Here is a 16,781-nt window from a genome sequence, read left to right on the forward strand (position 1 = left end):
CAATATTTTCATTATCCTGATTTAGACTATCTGTATGATTATTGAATGTCATGCTTCTACATGAAGTTTTATTACAGCATTTCTCATCACGGATGATTGCTTGTGTGTGTGAATACTGATAAAATACGCTATGTTTCTAAGGACAGTTGTTAACTACTACAGTGTAAGGCACACCTGTCTTTCTTCCTACATGCAAGTGACTCTTGAAACACAAAAGGATCATAAGTAGGAAACAAACTTCTAGGCACGTAAAGGATCAGATCAGTATTTTAAAATAACAGTGGGTGGAACTTATCCAATCATATATGATCTAACATATACGTTACAAGCACCATGTTACAATTGCAATCCATTTCTCATTCCCCAAAGGACATAGCAAATATACTTGCCTTAGCTGTATCTGAAACGGTATTCCAATAACCACCGCTGAGAGAGAACTTTCCACTACCTATTCGGGCCAAAATCTCCTCTGGGGTATCATCAGGACCATTTGCAAAAGGAGTGTAGCTAGTTAACCAAACAATTTCAATGTTAATAACTTCCATAACCTGGACCTCAACAGTTATTATAAATCTGATCATAACATTCAGTGAGTTCAACATAATTATAGGCAACAGATAGTCAAATAGCTGTAAAAATAAATTATTCTTAACACAGGAAAATGCACAGCACTGACTACAGATCTGTTCTTACTGTATTGTATTCCCTCTATATCGGGTCTGAAAACCAGATTTTTCCTACAGCAGTCTAAGTACTGGTGGTTCCTGAATTACAGAAAATATTCCTTAAGCCTTCCTATTTTAGTGAAGTAATAAAACAAGCTGTTAGAAAATTAAATGTGAAGACTCTATGATGAGTCTGAAAAAGAATAAATGCTGTTTTGATACTAGAGGAAGGAAGGCGCAGCAATTTTCCTTGCTTCACTGTAAGCATTCTTGTTGCTACCAGAATATCCACAACCAAAAAAGAATTATCTTTAAGAACAGGTATGTTTGTCACTTATTTGTTTTAAAATGCCAAAATGTCTCTGATGATATTAATCCTTAACCAAAGTGGCAATCTGAATAATCCAGCAAAAAAAGATAATCTATTTGGCAGGTGCAATAGCAACTATCTTTTGAACTTGTGGAACCATAGTTGAATTTATTAATTGTTGTCTTTTATACAATTCATTTCTGTTGCATATAAAAATGCATTTCTATTGCACTTACTATATCCTAACTGCATCACTTCAAACTATCCAGTGGCTGAATTTTGCACACAATCATGCTTCAACGTATTGCAATTATATTTACAACATGTATTTCCTTCAATACATATGCTGCTTAATCAGCTAACTTTCACATGAAACAACCAATCCTAAATCACCAAAAAGCAGAAATTAAACACCTAAAATAAATAAGACATGAGAAGCCAAGAATTTTTCACATCAGTTCTTGCAGACTTGGATTCTACTAAAGGCAAAGCATAGCATATTCTACCCCCACTGAAGCCAAAGTTGAGATTAATCAGTGCCTTGACAGAAACATCTTCAACAGTGGGCCCACATTTATTATTCTTTTTGTTTATATTGGTTTGCCATTCTACAGCAAAGCAAACTAAAATTACCCTTACCCAGTAAGCATGGTATAAAGTAGAACACCAAGGCTCCATATGTCACATGCAGCATCATAACCTTGCCTCTTTAAAACCTGAGGGAGACAAATATATTTTCTGAAAAAAAAAAAATGCTTAGAAAAGCTTTGATTATGCTATAAAAATACAGAGATTTCAAATTTTTACTGTTTACAAAGTGATTTCACTTGCTACACAAGAATGAAACAAATATCTAACTAGCAAAAAAAATCCCATAAAAACAAATCAAGGCATATAAGCTATCCTGGTATTTACCTCTGGTGCAACAAAATTTGCTGTGTAACATGGAGTCATCAGAAGACCATTTTCTGCTCGTAGTTGTTTTGCAAAACCAAAATCACAAATCCGAATTGATTCTGGATTACCAGATTCATCAACATAAAGAATATTGCTAGGCTTCAGGTCTCTATGAACAACCTAAAAAAATAAAACAAGCCACTAAATACAATAGGCTAAACATATGAAAGGCTTTATGTTATAATTATCAACTCTGCTACTTAATTTCAAATCTCCCATCAGCAATCAGTTTCCAGATTTCCTGCTTCTAATATCAGCTGCAGTACTCTGGTGTTCAGCGGTGTCTAGAGTACTACAATTCTAACTTGGAAACCCTAACTATAAAGCCCCCTCCAGACATCCCACTTCCCCCCTAATTTATTTGTACAGACAGTTCCACATGTCTTGTCCTAATGGGTGAATATAAGTATTTCCTATTTTAACATGCATACCTATGAGGCTCTTTAAATCAGAACCTTTGGCTAGTAATATCTTTTGGACTCACAGATGTCCACAGCTGCTGATGTGCCACTGTGCTATGTAACCACATGCTAGTTACTGCTGGAGTAACCCTCTATATTCATTCTCTTCATTCAGATAATCTGAATTAATCTCAGTGCAAACATTTAAGGCCTGATTAAGGAGGAATTTTAATACAGTTCTGCCAAAAAATAACAAAACGTCAAGGAGGTATTCTCCTAATGGACTGGCATGTCAAACCCCCCGCCCCGTACTGGTTCCCAAGTGGCGGTTTTGTAGGTGCTTGAGACATAAAATGCTTGACAAAAACTGTAGAAGCTGCCAAAGTTCTGGCAGAATGAATCTGATCTTATTTGAAGCTATGTTATAGCAAGCCTTAATAAAACCTGGAATGTGCAAGGACAGTCTTCGAAATCAGACGACCTGTCATATTTTCTTCACAAGACAAATTAGCCTAAAGCCTCTAGAGTCTTTGCTCCCTGTAAAGAAAAGGGTATATACTGCTGTAAGACAGTGGAGTGGATCTAAATCGCCTCTTTTAAATATTTAAATAGACCTGCTATGAAGGCCTTTATCTTCCTGGTTGTGCTATGTATTTGATTAATATTAAACACAGATTTTCATGGTTAAATTTGAATGGAAGAGATTGTGGTGAAATATTTCAAGAAGGTAATCACAATTGAATGAGAAGATACCCCCAAACTCCCGAAAGTAAATGATGTGCAGAATCAGAAGCTGTATGGACTGTTCCAGAAAGCTAGCAGTGTTTCAGGAGAGTAAGTAGCAGAAGACCAAGTAGGAAAAGACTGCAGAGGGTCTGCAGATTGTAAAGCCATTTAACACAGTAATTCTATTTAGTACAGACTTTTCCAGCATGCAAATACTTTGCAATTCTCAAATTTAACAAAAAAAAAAACCAACTTAAAATTATGGAAAGAAGCACCTTGTCAGCTGAAATATACAAAGGATACTAAAGAATTTGAGCTGGCACAGTAGATGTTAAGGGGAACATCCTGGCTTGAGATGTCAGTGTAGGAGAGAAGCAGCTCCTGATAGCCCTCAGTTTTTGTGGTTTAGATAGATTAGAATCCTTTTTCTCTAAGTAATGCATGAAACATCCTTTACTGATCCAAAAGGCAGAAGAAAAAAACGACAGTTTTATTCTAGCTGGTGAGGTTTTTTGTGAAATAGTTCCTAAAAGGGGTAGAAAGGAAGAGGTGGGCAACAGAAGCAGCACAGAGCTGGGGATTTGGCAGACTGTATCCAGAACCAGTCTGCTTGAGTTGTGCTTTTTTTTGGAAGAAGGGGAAGCAATTCTCAAGTAGAAGGAAGAGTAAGTCTAACAGTCTAGTTAAAATCCAAATGCTAATTCTTAAGCAATCAAAACGTTTATGTCAAAGAATAAATAAAATACCTTCCTGTATTAAGCCATTTTCTCAAAGGTGAATTTTAAAAAGATGTCAGATTGTTTAGATTATATTGATATTTTGCACAGAAAAAAACATTTTATTTTAGAGCAACAGAAGAGAGCAAAACAATATGCAGGACATTTCAGTTCTTTATTTATTAGCATTGTGTTTTTGATTAGCAATCTCAATCATCTACCAGCATGCAGAATTATTCTGCTCCAAGATGACAGGATACTTCTTGTTTATCTTTTTTATGATGTCTATTGTGCCAACCTTTAATTGTTGTATGCTGGCCCTAATACTTTTAGAATGGTTTGGGTGAGAGCTTGAAGTATTGCTTACCCTGAAGAGGAAGATTTCATTCCTTGCTTAGCTAATTTTTCAGTTCAAAAGTATCCTATGAACGAACGCCCAGGAGGAAACTCCTTCTGGGAAGGGTTGTGGAGGCTGCACACAGATTCGGAGTCTGTCAAACAGGTATTACCTAATACCATATTCAAATGAGCTCCTTCAGTGTCCAAAGGAGCTACAAAAGAAAAATCCACTGAAGACAGGGAGGACTCTTCCAGACAAAAATTAGACTACTGAAGTGCTCGCTATTTACATATATGGTCATCTTTCATGCAGAAGTGTACTTAACATAAGGACACCCCAAAATTTCCAAAATTAAAAGTTCCAAAGAGCATGTGATCTAATGCAAGTTAAAATGCCAATACTTACAGAGATCTACAGTAAAGAAACAAAGGCCCCTAAAATCCCTTACCTGATACAAGGACACTGGGCCGCCTTTGGCCATGTGTAGTATAAGAAGGAACCAAGTGATGATTTGTGTTACTCTATTATTTATATTTCCATAGAGAAGGTATCAAGGTTTATTCATAATTCCCATGGATGCTGCTAGCCAAGCATTCTAGACCTGTGCACACAGGCTCAAATAAAAACCCATGTGTGAGCAAGTGATTGAAGAAAGTGGTGAATCACAGAATAAGATACACCAGATAACTTCAATCCTAAGTTTTCCTGAAAAATAGCTCCCAGAAATGACAGTGTGTGCTGAATTGTTATTTGTTTCTTAAAATAATTTGAGTACTATGTGTTCCAAAGCACCTTTTCCTGGGTAATAACATTAGGTGTTAGCAGCTTGACTTTTTCCCTGCACCCTTACTGTCTGCTTTTTCTCTATCCCCCTTTTCTTGTTTACTTAAAAATGCAACATGACTTGTCATTCTTGCCATGCGATTGTCACACTGGCCTTCTCTATCTTTGAACTACTTCCTCTGTCTCCAAATTAATTTCCTGAACCATTAATTTTCTTTCTCCTAACAGTCCACTACAACTTCCTGACTCTATGGCACAGGAGTTACAAGTCATAAACCATGTTCTTCAAAAACAAGAAGTTGAAGAATTTACAAAGTGTGAGAGGTAGAAAATAAATTTGCAGGGTCTATCACAGGATGGGGTTGCAATTACATCAGGTCCCATAGCTAAACAGCAGCACTGGTCCTAGCACTTCTTCCTGGCTTGCTTCCTCTCAAATCCTATTAGTCATTATCTGCATATTCCATGGAGCTGCTGACAGACTGCATGCAGGACAACAGAAACAGTTGTATGACCTCTGTTACCTGGACATCTACACAGCTGACAAGGAATGTTTTGATTTCAATACAAATTCCTGCTGCAGTGTAATTATTTACCAAAAATTACTTAATTACCGCACAGAAGAACACGTCAAAATATGAGTTTATACTTCTGAAAGAGAAGAATATTTACATCTGTAAGCATTTTGTCCAAGATGAAAACTTACCCCTTGTGCATGGAGATATTCAACTGTTTTTGTTATTGTGAACAGAACAGCACTAGCTTCTCGTTCTGAGAAAAATTTTTGCCTAAGAATTTTATCCAGCAGTTCTCCTCCTTTCATAAGTTCTGTTACAACATATACATACTTTCCATCATCGTAAACCTGCAAAAAGTACATAAAGAGGTAAACTTCAAAATGTTTATTCTCTATCTTCCTGTGAAATGCACAGAGATGGTGCAGGTGTTCTGTTCAATTATTTTTCCCATATTTCTCACCCCACACACTATCCAAACATTGTTCATCTTCAGAAATGAACACAAAACCTTCTACAAAGAGGTAGTACAGTAATGAAATAACATTAAAATACTGGCATGTAAATGTTTAAAGACAAAAAAAGATGAATAACATGTAGTTTTCCCCACATAGTTTTATTGAAACAAATTAAACTAGACATGGGAGAAGTTAAGAAGTAGTAATAAATGAAAACTAGTCTAATTAATGCAAACCCAGACCTAATTCTAGAAGCAATTATTGCACCAAATTACAAATATGAACAGAGATCATTCCAACTGAACAAAAAAGAAAAGAAAAAAATAAATCTAAGTTCACCTCAAATAGCCTCTGTGAACAGTGAAGTCAATGCATACAAAGCTGCTATGATAAAGGCCTATAACTTATACATTACTCCGCACATAAAGCCTATACCAAAGTCTAACATTATAAAATATGTATATTTTAGCCTTTACTTCTAGTTATGGAAAATGGCTTAATTTTTGCATGGGTTTTATCTTCTAGGAAAACAACAGTTGAGAATTATTTATATTTTCACCAGGGGGCACTACAGACTGAACTATACCGAAACATGTTTTAAGGTATACTTATGCACTTCATTTCAGTTGCAGTTTCTTGGGGTTTTAACTTAATCCAGAAAGTGGTTCTTGCTTTAGCAAAACCTTTTACAGACTCTGTTCCCTGTTATTATTTTAACCTATTTTTTATGGTGATGTTGGAATCGTTCTGTTCCATAATACACGTGAAATAAAAACTAGTTTGTGTTTAAGTAGAAACAATTATCCAAGTTGTAGTAAAATAAATTTAGGAATAGATATCTGCTAAATAAAAAAAGAGTTTTCATCCCAATTTCCTTGTCTTAGGCTACCTGGGAAATAGAGGCTACTAAACTTTCAAGCTTAGAATTTTTTGTGCTCTTAACTATACTAAAAGGATTTATTTTCTCACCAAATAAAAAAAGAGGAAGAGTGTTAAAGAAATAATTCTGCAAGCTTTACAAGCTTATGATCTTAAGGAGAAGACGACATGATGGGTTTCTATGTTCTCATTTAACAGCAAATTTTTGCCCATGAAATATAGGTGGCTGATCATCTGAATGTGTTTGTATTAAGCGTTTAAATATTACACAGTATTAAGAAGCAGAATTATCTAATTCTAGATGCTAAACAGGCATTTTAGATATTTTTTAATAGGCATGCTCCCTCTAATCCTGGTAGAACATGAGGAAATAAGCTTATTTCATTTGACATGAGAGAGCACACACGTCAGTACTGCAGGGGGCATTCAAGCAAAATTTGCATTTGGTTACTATTTTACCTGCTAACCCTTGCTGGTCCTGTCTGCCTGCCAAAAAAACCCAAACCCACCCCAAACAAACCATTCCCCTTGCCCAGATTTCTTTAATGGTATTATCAATTTAGTTGTTTGCACTGAAGAAATACTGTTGGAAGTTGTCTTCACAGTTAGGTGAACAGTATTATGCTGAGATCATAAATGTGAGTAGCTCTTAAAATGAACTCCTACACATGCCAAAGATCAGTCAAAGATCATGTCTTCTCTACCAGGCAAACTGGAAGAAACGATAGTGAGAAGCAGATGTAGGCACATGAACAAAATATAATGCAATGGAGAAAGAGAACATGGGTTTTGCAAAGTGAAATAAGATTTCACATACATATTAGGAGTTTTTTTGAACTCATAAATAAGCACTTGGACAAGGAGACTGGATATATTGTATTCAGGTTTCTAAAATGCTTCTGAAAAGATTCTTCAGCCAATGCTTTAAATAACTCAAAACAGGACAAAAGTTCTGTTACAGAACAGTAACTAATAGGTAAAAAAAGAGTGAAATACATATAATGGCCTGGCACAGGAAGTTTCTAGGTAATGGTCTGTTGGAAGCTGTGTGCTTCCTCCGTTCTTACACTGTTTCCTAGGCATCCACTAACAGCCACCATCAGAGGCAGGATATTGGATAAGGACGACATCTGATTTAGCACAATATAGCTCCTTCTTTTGTTTATATACTGTGTAACTGAAAAAGACCACTGATAACAATCAGAAGGAAAAACCCCAGAGGACCGTGCATTGCAGAAAGAATTTGGTCTTTTGAATATCCATTGTTTCAATCCAAACACCTTCAGAAGTAAATTACATAAAAAGGCTGGGCAAGAATGAAAATTTCCATCCTAAGCTAAATTCAAGCACTACTGCATTTATTCTTGAAATACAAGAAAAGAAAGAAATTATTTCTTGCAGAATAGTAATTTCCAAAGACATGCACTTAAATGCCGAAACATTTTATTTTGGCATTTCAAAATAGAAACATTTAGATTTTGGTGTGGAACTGAAGAAAAATTGAGTCAAATCAACATTGAGTTTTATTCGTATAATAATACATGGTGCTCTTGATGAGTTTGAGGCCTGAAGGCCAAGTACTCCTTATTCTTTCCTCTGAAAGTTGTAATAGCACACCACTATATTGTGGGATATGCAAGCAATCTGCCCCATGCATCTGTATTAGGACAATGAAAACTTAAATCAATGTTAAATTCTTACAGTAGCAGATATTATACAAGTTTCTATTATTTATGAATCCTATACATCTTTCTTTACACTGGACACACTTCCATAAACTCTGCTTGGGGAATTCATCTGAAATAGAACTAAGTGAGAACTACAGCCTACTATCTTTCTTTCTCTGCGTACTTAAGGCTTTTTTTTTGTAGTCTCCTTTTGCTATTTATGTATTACTGTTGGTGTGAATGAAAGATGGCTCCTGCTGGAAGATGACTGGTGATGAAGAATTAATTACAAAGTAAAATAATTCAGCATATGTGGCAACTTTTCAAAGCTGCCTGGGTTTCGCTGCTCTCGGTGTGAACTATTTTTAATGCTAAAGTTCAGGTAAGTACTTACATTCCTTATGTTTGTCTTCCTCATTAAATAACATAACCTCCATAATTTAATTAAAATCGCACATAAACCTCGCATGCAGCACTAAAAGCAATGTGAATACTGATACAGGTTGAGTGTTAGCACAGTTGCTTTCAGGTAGCTTTACTGTCCAACCATGTGAAGCAGAACAAATAGAAAGTGGGACTGTAATTATGATATCTAGCTTGCAATAAGGTAAGCTCCATGGTGGGCTCCCTTGTGTATCTGACTTATTTTGTTCTCCCAAGAAAGGGCCAAACTACATGATACTGATGAAGTGAAGACAGATTATAGTAGAAGAACTTTAGGCAGAGTTCTCTAGTACTCATCTCCACAGTAGTTATGCGCTACTGTTTTAATGACTTCAAAATGTCTGAGAATCTCCCTTCAGCTGAGCTCAGGTTCCTGGAAACGGTTAGCTGTTTTGCTTGAGGTTTGGTTTTGGGGACCAGAACACTTCCCTGCAGGCTAAGAAAGTCATTAAGCATATGCCTTTTTAATTTTTAATCCTCTTTGATGCATAATCAAGGAGAGAAAGACAATATTCTTTTTCTGTTAGATCATCAGAATCTACTGTTCACTATGAAAAACCTCTACCTCCTAACTTATGCTACTGTTTGCTTTTTATGTTCAAAGTGTTTCCGTGGTCAGAGCAAATAATATAAGAAAAAAATACCTAGACAACCTTCCATACAAAGACCAGATAAAGATACTAGGTAATGAAAAGTGATGACCATGGCTCTGAAAAGATTTTGTCCACTACTGAGTAATACTGATTACTGTCCATGAAAATTACTTTGGGTATTGTGCTAACAGTGAGTCCTCAGTTATATAATAATGTACTTTAAAATTGCTTTTGACTAATGTAAACAAAAGTAGATTCAAAGTTAACTAAGCAATCAAAAAACTTGCTTGTTCCTTTAAAAATACAGCCAACATTAAATGAGTTATTCCTGTGCTAGGATTTATGAAGGATGAATTATTTGACTGCTTAGGATTATGTTGTACCAAAACATGAGCATCTTTAAAAGATGACAATGAGACATCTCAGTAAAAAATTGGATATTGTTGAATAAATTGCATCAGAACATTGTTTTATTTTTAAATACTGAAAAACATGAACATAAATCTAAACTATGTAGTTTGTCATCTCTCAAATTAGAAAGTGATATGCAATTATAATACACTAAAGGATGTCTTTAACACACTACTTACATCTTTTAGAGTAATAATATTTGGATGCTGTCCATAGCGCAGTAGGATTTCAATCTCTTCTGTTGGATCTCTTTTACTCTTGTCAATAATCTGTAAGAGCAAATAGATACATAGGCATAATCCTTTTGGTGAATATTATATAGCGTAACACTTTGGTGTGATTACTAACATAAACAGATAACCAATATTTATTGCTGTTGGTAAAGGGCACGGATTATAACCAAAACAAAGTTTCTTAAATTGGAACAGCAAGGCAAAGCAAAAAATGTTGGAAAAACATGGAAAAAATGTCTCAGTTGAAAACAATGTTGGAGGATAAGTGATCTGATCCCTCAGGCTGTGATAAATAATGCAAGGCTGTTCAGCAGATAAGACTTAGTCATCCATCATTTAATAAAATAGGAAGTTCCTAATTTGACATGAGATACTGGTTTGGCAACGCTAATGAACTGATTTTTAGAAAGCTAATCTCAAACACATACTTAGTGCAGCAAAAGACCAAGTAGGAGAGTAAGGGAATCAAAAATAAGAAAAAGGAAAAAATTCTCAGAGTTAATTCAGACAAGTATTCCAGTATGAAAGTTCATTTGAATCTCTGGAGGCTTGCTATCAGGCTCCGAAGTTCTCCCTGTGCAAACAAGCAAAATATTATTTTGCCCTGCTTAAAAAGTATTATTCTTATTTTCCTTTTTTTGTCTCCTTCTGAACTACAGAATTTCCTCTAATGTCTTCTCTATCTCTGCCTTACCCCTTCTTCCTCTTGTCATCCTTAAGCTCTTACTGCTACCAGCACCATCCTAACACATTGGACACTGATCACCTCATTCTTTTTTCATGATTCCTTGAGGAAAAAAGTCACAACAGAGGCAACAGAAAAGCAAAGCAATCTTCACAGTAAATGTTACAGCTTAGAGAATTAACAGCTATGCCACTACTTTCTTCCAGTTTCAAGAAATTACTTCAAATTGCAAGCACAGAAGTCAAATCTGTTCCTGGCCAGAACCAGAACAAAGACAAGTATGTAACTACCAAATTGAAATTGGAGGGTTTCCAATAGACAATCTGCGTACAAGGATACAGCAAAACATAATTTATGTTCGCATTTTACATATCTTAGTAGTAAACTGTTCAACAATTCAAAAAGAGAACCACCTCATAGTACAGGATTTAAATCTTCCCCCCCTGCTTTAAAGTCTGCAAATCCATACTCCTGCTTTCATAATAACCATTCAGGCCCACAGTGTTATACAGAAAGACAAAAAACCCTTATCATTTCACTTCTGGGAACTCTACTGATTTCAACTAAGAATTTAATGCCTTCAAAGAAGTGCTAGAAAGCCTGACAGAATAACATAAAAACATTAGAAAACTTGTTAAAAAAACTAGCAAGCAAAGACAAAGAGTTTAAGTTTATTCTGGAAGGTATACCAGACTTAAGCACTGTTATGAACTCATACATACCTGACAATTTACGAATCTACTTTGGAAGCAAAAACCCCATATATAACTATGTTTAAATAAAAGTAATCAATCACACTTTTAAAAAAAGATGAAAAGTCATGTAAGCTTTTCATAGTACATTTCCTTCTAGAAGCAGTCATGTTACTCCCATCAGTTTTACTGTAATTACATAGGTGTTTCAAAGACTGAAGATTGCTTTTCACCATCCAAACCAGCATACAGATAACAAAACCCATAGCAATTCTCTATAAATATCTGCCAGTAAATATTCTATTTGGTTGATTAGTATAATTCATATTTGCATCTAAAATCTTTTCATATTAGAAAAATTATCTTCATTTGCTATGTTCTCTATTGCAAATAAATTAATGATGCACAATGACTACGATGCTAAAACCTGAAAACAGCGTTTCATAACAAAGTAATTACCTTTACAGCATATTCCATGTTTGAAGCCTTATGAATACATCTCTTGCAGATAGAGTAAGACCCAACTCCGATATCTTCCTTTACTTCATATCCATCAGTAAACTGAATGCTGTTCCTGTGCAACTGCTACCAAAATAACATTATCAATTGATGAATATTCTAAATATATATCTGATCTTTATAATAAAAATAAGTTTTTTAATTCCTACTGATTTGCTTCAAATTTTAAACTGATGGCTGTAGTAAGTCAAAGTGGTCTAAATAGCCACTACCTTCTGTTTGATATTAGTATGAGATAAATTACATATTAGACACATTGTAAACAATGCCTACTGTATTTTAGAAACTGACAACATGATTTTTCTGGTTAATGATTTATTAAAGATAGAATCTCCAAAACAAAGAAGATCAGAAGACTACATGATAAAATAATGGTAAAAAAGCATCACTGTTTCTATTATCTGAATAGATGAATGCCAGCCGGAAAATTCAGCCATACTGAATAGAATCAGATTAACTGGAAACTGCACGGAATGGCAGTCAAAAATCCTTTCACAGAAATAAAAAGCTGAAAGAAGGACAAGTGTTCACCCCTGTGAGGGAAGGAAATGGTGTTGTAGTATAAGGAGTCTGTGCAAAGGATGCAAAGCTTTCGCAGGAAACCATCTGGGTATCCTGCAGCACAGAAAAGAGGAAATAGGAGTGAGGAAGCGGTTGAGGGGCACAGAGGAAAGGCAGCAGAGAAACAGACCTTTACAAGAGAAGGAAACCATATACAAAGAGAAAGAATTTCATCCACAAAACTATGTGGGAAAGAAGGAGTACAGAAAAGCTTGCAGAAGCTTTTAGCAAGACTTCAGGACTAGAAGTCATTCTGATGCGTATACCAAATCAGACAGCTTCTTTAGAATAAGAAAGGATCTAAAAACCCTTGAAATGTAGCGATTTCTTACACATGAAACAGGTAATGTGTACAAACAAGCATGTTATGACTATTCTAGACATAATCAGAGGATTAAAGAAATAAAAGAGCTATTCATGTTCTGAATAAATTGTTTTTTAAAAATTCTCAGACATTTGCAAAATATCCTTGCAACGAAAAATATAAATAAACCCAATCATACAGCATACCTTTTTATTCCTACCTATGCACCAATAAGTTTTCAACACAATTTAGATCACCAGATGGTTTTCACGATTCAGCCTTCCTTGGCAATTAGAATTGTTAAAAGCAGAAAGAGGAGGTAGAAAAACAATTTTTGCAGAGGTCTTAATTTTCTTCCCTGTACATGCACCTGCTTTTTTCCCTGCTGGTTGTAAACTCTCCAGTGCTGAAGCATGCTTTTAGAATGACCTCAGCCTCCTAAGGCCACAAGGCATGCCTCTCCCCCATTCTAGCATAAGGTCCACCTTTCTTGTCCCACACAAAACTGCACCTAACCAAAGGTTTGTTGTCCAAAAATAAGCAGTACTGGCAGTAACAGAATATATAAGAATAGCAACTGCAATAGGCTATTACAAGTGACCACCTCACAATTATTAATATGGGAGACCGTATTGGAGTCATTCCAATACTGCTAGGAAGCCAATGCTTGGGTGCGTACTGTAACACTGCATGTGTGATACCCTGAAATGAGTTACAAAATATCACAGATTAGCACATTAATTCAAAGTGGCTTGGGAGGGACCGAATACATGCTGGTTCACAGGTTCCAAAACACACAGAAGCCCAAAACATCCAGATACAATTCACAATTGTACCGCAGTGCCTCCTCCTACTGTACTGCAGGAATCAACTGATATTTTCATGCATAGGGGAAAAAGATCAAGGTGTCTGTAATTCCCCTCCACCTTATAATTATGGCTTGATATTCAAGAGTTAATACAGTACAGCTGGTAAATGTTTTCATTTAAGGGTTGAAGCCTATTCACACCTTTGGCTGCTCAGTAATTAAACAGGTCCTGCACCTTCAGAGGTTTTGTTTGGATAAAGTAATCTGGTCTTTACTTTTCTTGTATAAAGCTGATAATGACTTTGTCATGGTACTTCATTCTGTGATGAAGGCAACAATCCCCCCACCAAGAGGTAGCAATACTGCTTTATTGACTTTTTTTTCTTTCAAGTAGATGTACTCACCTGGACAATTGAATGCACTCCAACTGTCTGCATTGCTTGGCTTTCATCATCTGATGCAATAGCTACAAAACTAAATCCCCGAAAAAGCTGATGTGCATTAGCACTAGGTGGGATACCAGGTGAATCTGAAAAACATATCATGTACTTACAAGCAAAGTTTTTAAAATTAGAGTTGAGATTATGTCTACTCTGAAGAGCAAACTTTAATAAAGCAAGCTTTATTCTATAAAGTACGCAGAAACTGGAATCTGCAGAAAGTGCTCCTGAGGACCAAAATACAAATAATTACTGAATTGTTTTGCATATACCATGTAGAAACACAAATGATAGTTAATGACTACAAAGATCAAATTACTGTCAGACAATATTTTATTATACAAAACCCCACTACTTTGCAGAAAATATTTACATATAGCAGCATACCTATGCTATATTTATGGAGGGGAAGTATTCAAATTTTGGTAACACCCTAAATTTGTAAAGACAAATATTTCTATCATATTTTGAATAGATCAGCGTAAAACTATGCAGAGACAGATTGCACCGAAACAGCAACTTTGCCACCCAAAGTCTGAAATGACTAAGCTTCTACATATACATAGTATGTAGTCACCATCATGAATGAAATGAAGCCATAGAATATAGCCTTTAAAGAGACACAGATAATCTTTTTGAATTTAAAAAATGAGATCAGTTAGGTAAAAATTGAACTGATGTATATGTTTTGTTGCTGAGGATTATTTTTAACATAGGACAACTCAGTTGTCCCTCACAATATATTTACACTGAAGACCACAAAAACTTTTATGAACTATGGAATACTTGTCTGTGAGCATTCATTGAGCCCAGCAACACCTGGAAGAACAAGACACTTTACATAAACTGAAGAGGAACAATGTTTCTAATTTTTGAATATGTAACTTGTTTAATTATTATCTTTTTACCTTTTGGAGTTTTTGCTGTAAACTCAGGGTCAAAATAAAACGTATCTTCAGGTCTGCCAGTTGCAGGTTTAAAAGGGGGATGAATTTCTCTCCTGTACAATTTCTGAAGAGAAGGCATAGGCCAGAGTGAATTAAAAAGTTATATGACACCACCAAACACTTAACTAAGAAATTCACTGAATTAATTTTGAATAAGATACTCACATTCCAATCTATTTTTGAAAAGAATGCATGCCTCTTAATTTCTTCAACTCCATCTGGACCTGCTCCTTTTATAAGGAAGAAAAATGTCTGTGAATTATTTTCTTCTTGGTCAAAAGAATGACTAGCAAAATTATATTTCTTATTTCTTCTGCATTAATTTTAGATGTATGAATACCAGAAATGATAATATTTTGTCTATCATTAGAGGAGCAAACGGGCAAACTATGTTCTTACTTCAAAGCCTATTTTACACAGAAACTGTAAATTTATTTAGTCACTTTAATGATCATTGACGTTATCAATATTATGATCAAATTGAAAATATTCTGCTGAACACTTTACCTAATCTGTTTGCTGGGTTTCTTTTGAAGAGCATTCGCAGAAGACTTTGTGCTTCAGGACTCAAGAACTGGGGCATTCCAAGTTTGGCCCTATAGAACAAAAATAATTAATAGCACACAAACATATTTAGGTAAGAATTAACTCTGCATTCCCCCTGTCCTTTGTCATTCAACAAATCCATATCAAACGAAACAGCATCACTAAGAAATTGCCTTCAGACATCAGAAACAGAGCAAAAGTGCTGTCAGTCATGTAAACCTGTAATTTCTTTTTTTTTTTTTCTCTGAGTAGTATAATATTTTCAGTAATGACTCAGGAACTTAAGTAGAGGAAGAGGTGGTAAAAAATGTAGAAAAGAATATTATAGGATAACAGTTTACAAACTTAAAAGTTTTTGTAATATGCTTTGATCCACTTTTAAGTCCAGTTATTACCAAATGACACCAAACAAGCAAATCCATTCTGGTAGTAAGATAAAAGACATTTTAGAAGGGGTAAGAAAACTACCACAGTATGACAGACAACAACAACACCCAAGCAAAACAACAGGAAACCTAAGCTAGAAGATAGAAACTGAATTAAGGTAGGACAGACCTTACAAGATTAGCAAGTAAAAAAGAGAAGAAAAAAAATCACTGCTTCCTTTCTTTTTGCTCTCCCCCAATCTATTTCAAGTATTACTTCCCAACTTGCCAGTGTTGAATTTCTACATTTAAGTTTTTGCAGTTCTGTCATTTAATTTCGTTTTGTAATCCTCACCATATTTTTGTCCTCTCCATTTAATGTTGAGCCTCCATCCGCACACTGTTATTGGGTCCCACTTTTTCTTATGACCATGATAATGGTAAGGATAGACGTAACTACCTCCTTTCCATCTCTCATTCAACCTATAGCTTGCTTTTTTCCGTAACAATCCATGACACAAGCTTTCTCTGTGTTTCAACCAGAAGACATGTTTTGCCTTGTGTTTCAGCTACTTGTAGATGTCCACTTCCACATCACTTCAGCAAGTGCATACACGTTGTCATTGATTCACTATTCGTGACTTTAAAACTGGAATTTACTAAATTTTCTATTCTATTCCTTTCAGCATTAAAGAGGCTGGGGCGGGGGAAGTCTGAAGAACTTTGCCTTCTCTGGGCTCTCCAATAACATCCTAAAGGCAGCTCAAGACCACCAGTGGAGTGGAGGAACGGGCAGTGGGCCACGCAACGCTTCCC

The 16,781-nt window shown here is 35.4% G+C and overlaps 1 protein-coding gene across 3 annotated transcripts in view; it reads right to left on the bottom strand.

Moving 5' to 3' along the window:
- The window catches only part of RPS6KA3 (ribosomal protein S6 kinase A3), a 77,731-nt gene that overhangs the window by 7,335 nt on the left and 53,615 nt on the right, over positions 1 to 16,781 (bottom strand). For 2 of the 3 annotated variants that reach the window (XM_075033419.1, XM_075033422.1), the window contains 10 exons: positions 15,562 to 15,650; positions 15,220 to 15,284; positions 15,016 to 15,118; positions 14,072 to 14,196; positions 11,935 to 12,060; positions 10,045 to 10,134; positions 5,605 to 5,763; positions 1,891 to 2,052; positions 1,615 to 1,691; positions 390 to 507 (listed from right to left, as the gene is read on the bottom strand). In XM_075033419.1, the coding sequence (XP_074889520.1) occupies positions 390 to 507; positions 1,615 to 1,691; positions 1,891 to 2,052; positions 5,605 to 5,763; positions 10,045 to 10,134; positions 11,935 to 12,060; positions 14,072 to 14,196; positions 15,016 to 15,118; positions 15,220 to 15,284; positions 15,562 to 15,650 (1,114 nt within the window). The remainder of the gene's footprint in view (positions 1 to 389; positions 508 to 1,614; positions 1,692 to 1,890; positions 2,053 to 5,604; positions 5,764 to 10,044; positions 10,135 to 11,934; positions 12,061 to 14,071; positions 14,197 to 15,015; positions 15,119 to 15,219; positions 15,285 to 15,561; positions 15,651 to 16,781) is intronic. The other variant, XM_075033421.1, reaches the window with a different exon arrangement.

Source organism: Buteo buteo, chromosome 8, assembly GCF_964188355.1.
Source record: "Buteo buteo chromosome 8, bButBut1.hap1.1, whole genome shotgun sequence".
Taxonomy (NCBI): domain Eukaryota; kingdom Metazoa; phylum Chordata; class Aves; order Accipitriformes; family Accipitridae; genus Buteo; species Buteo buteo.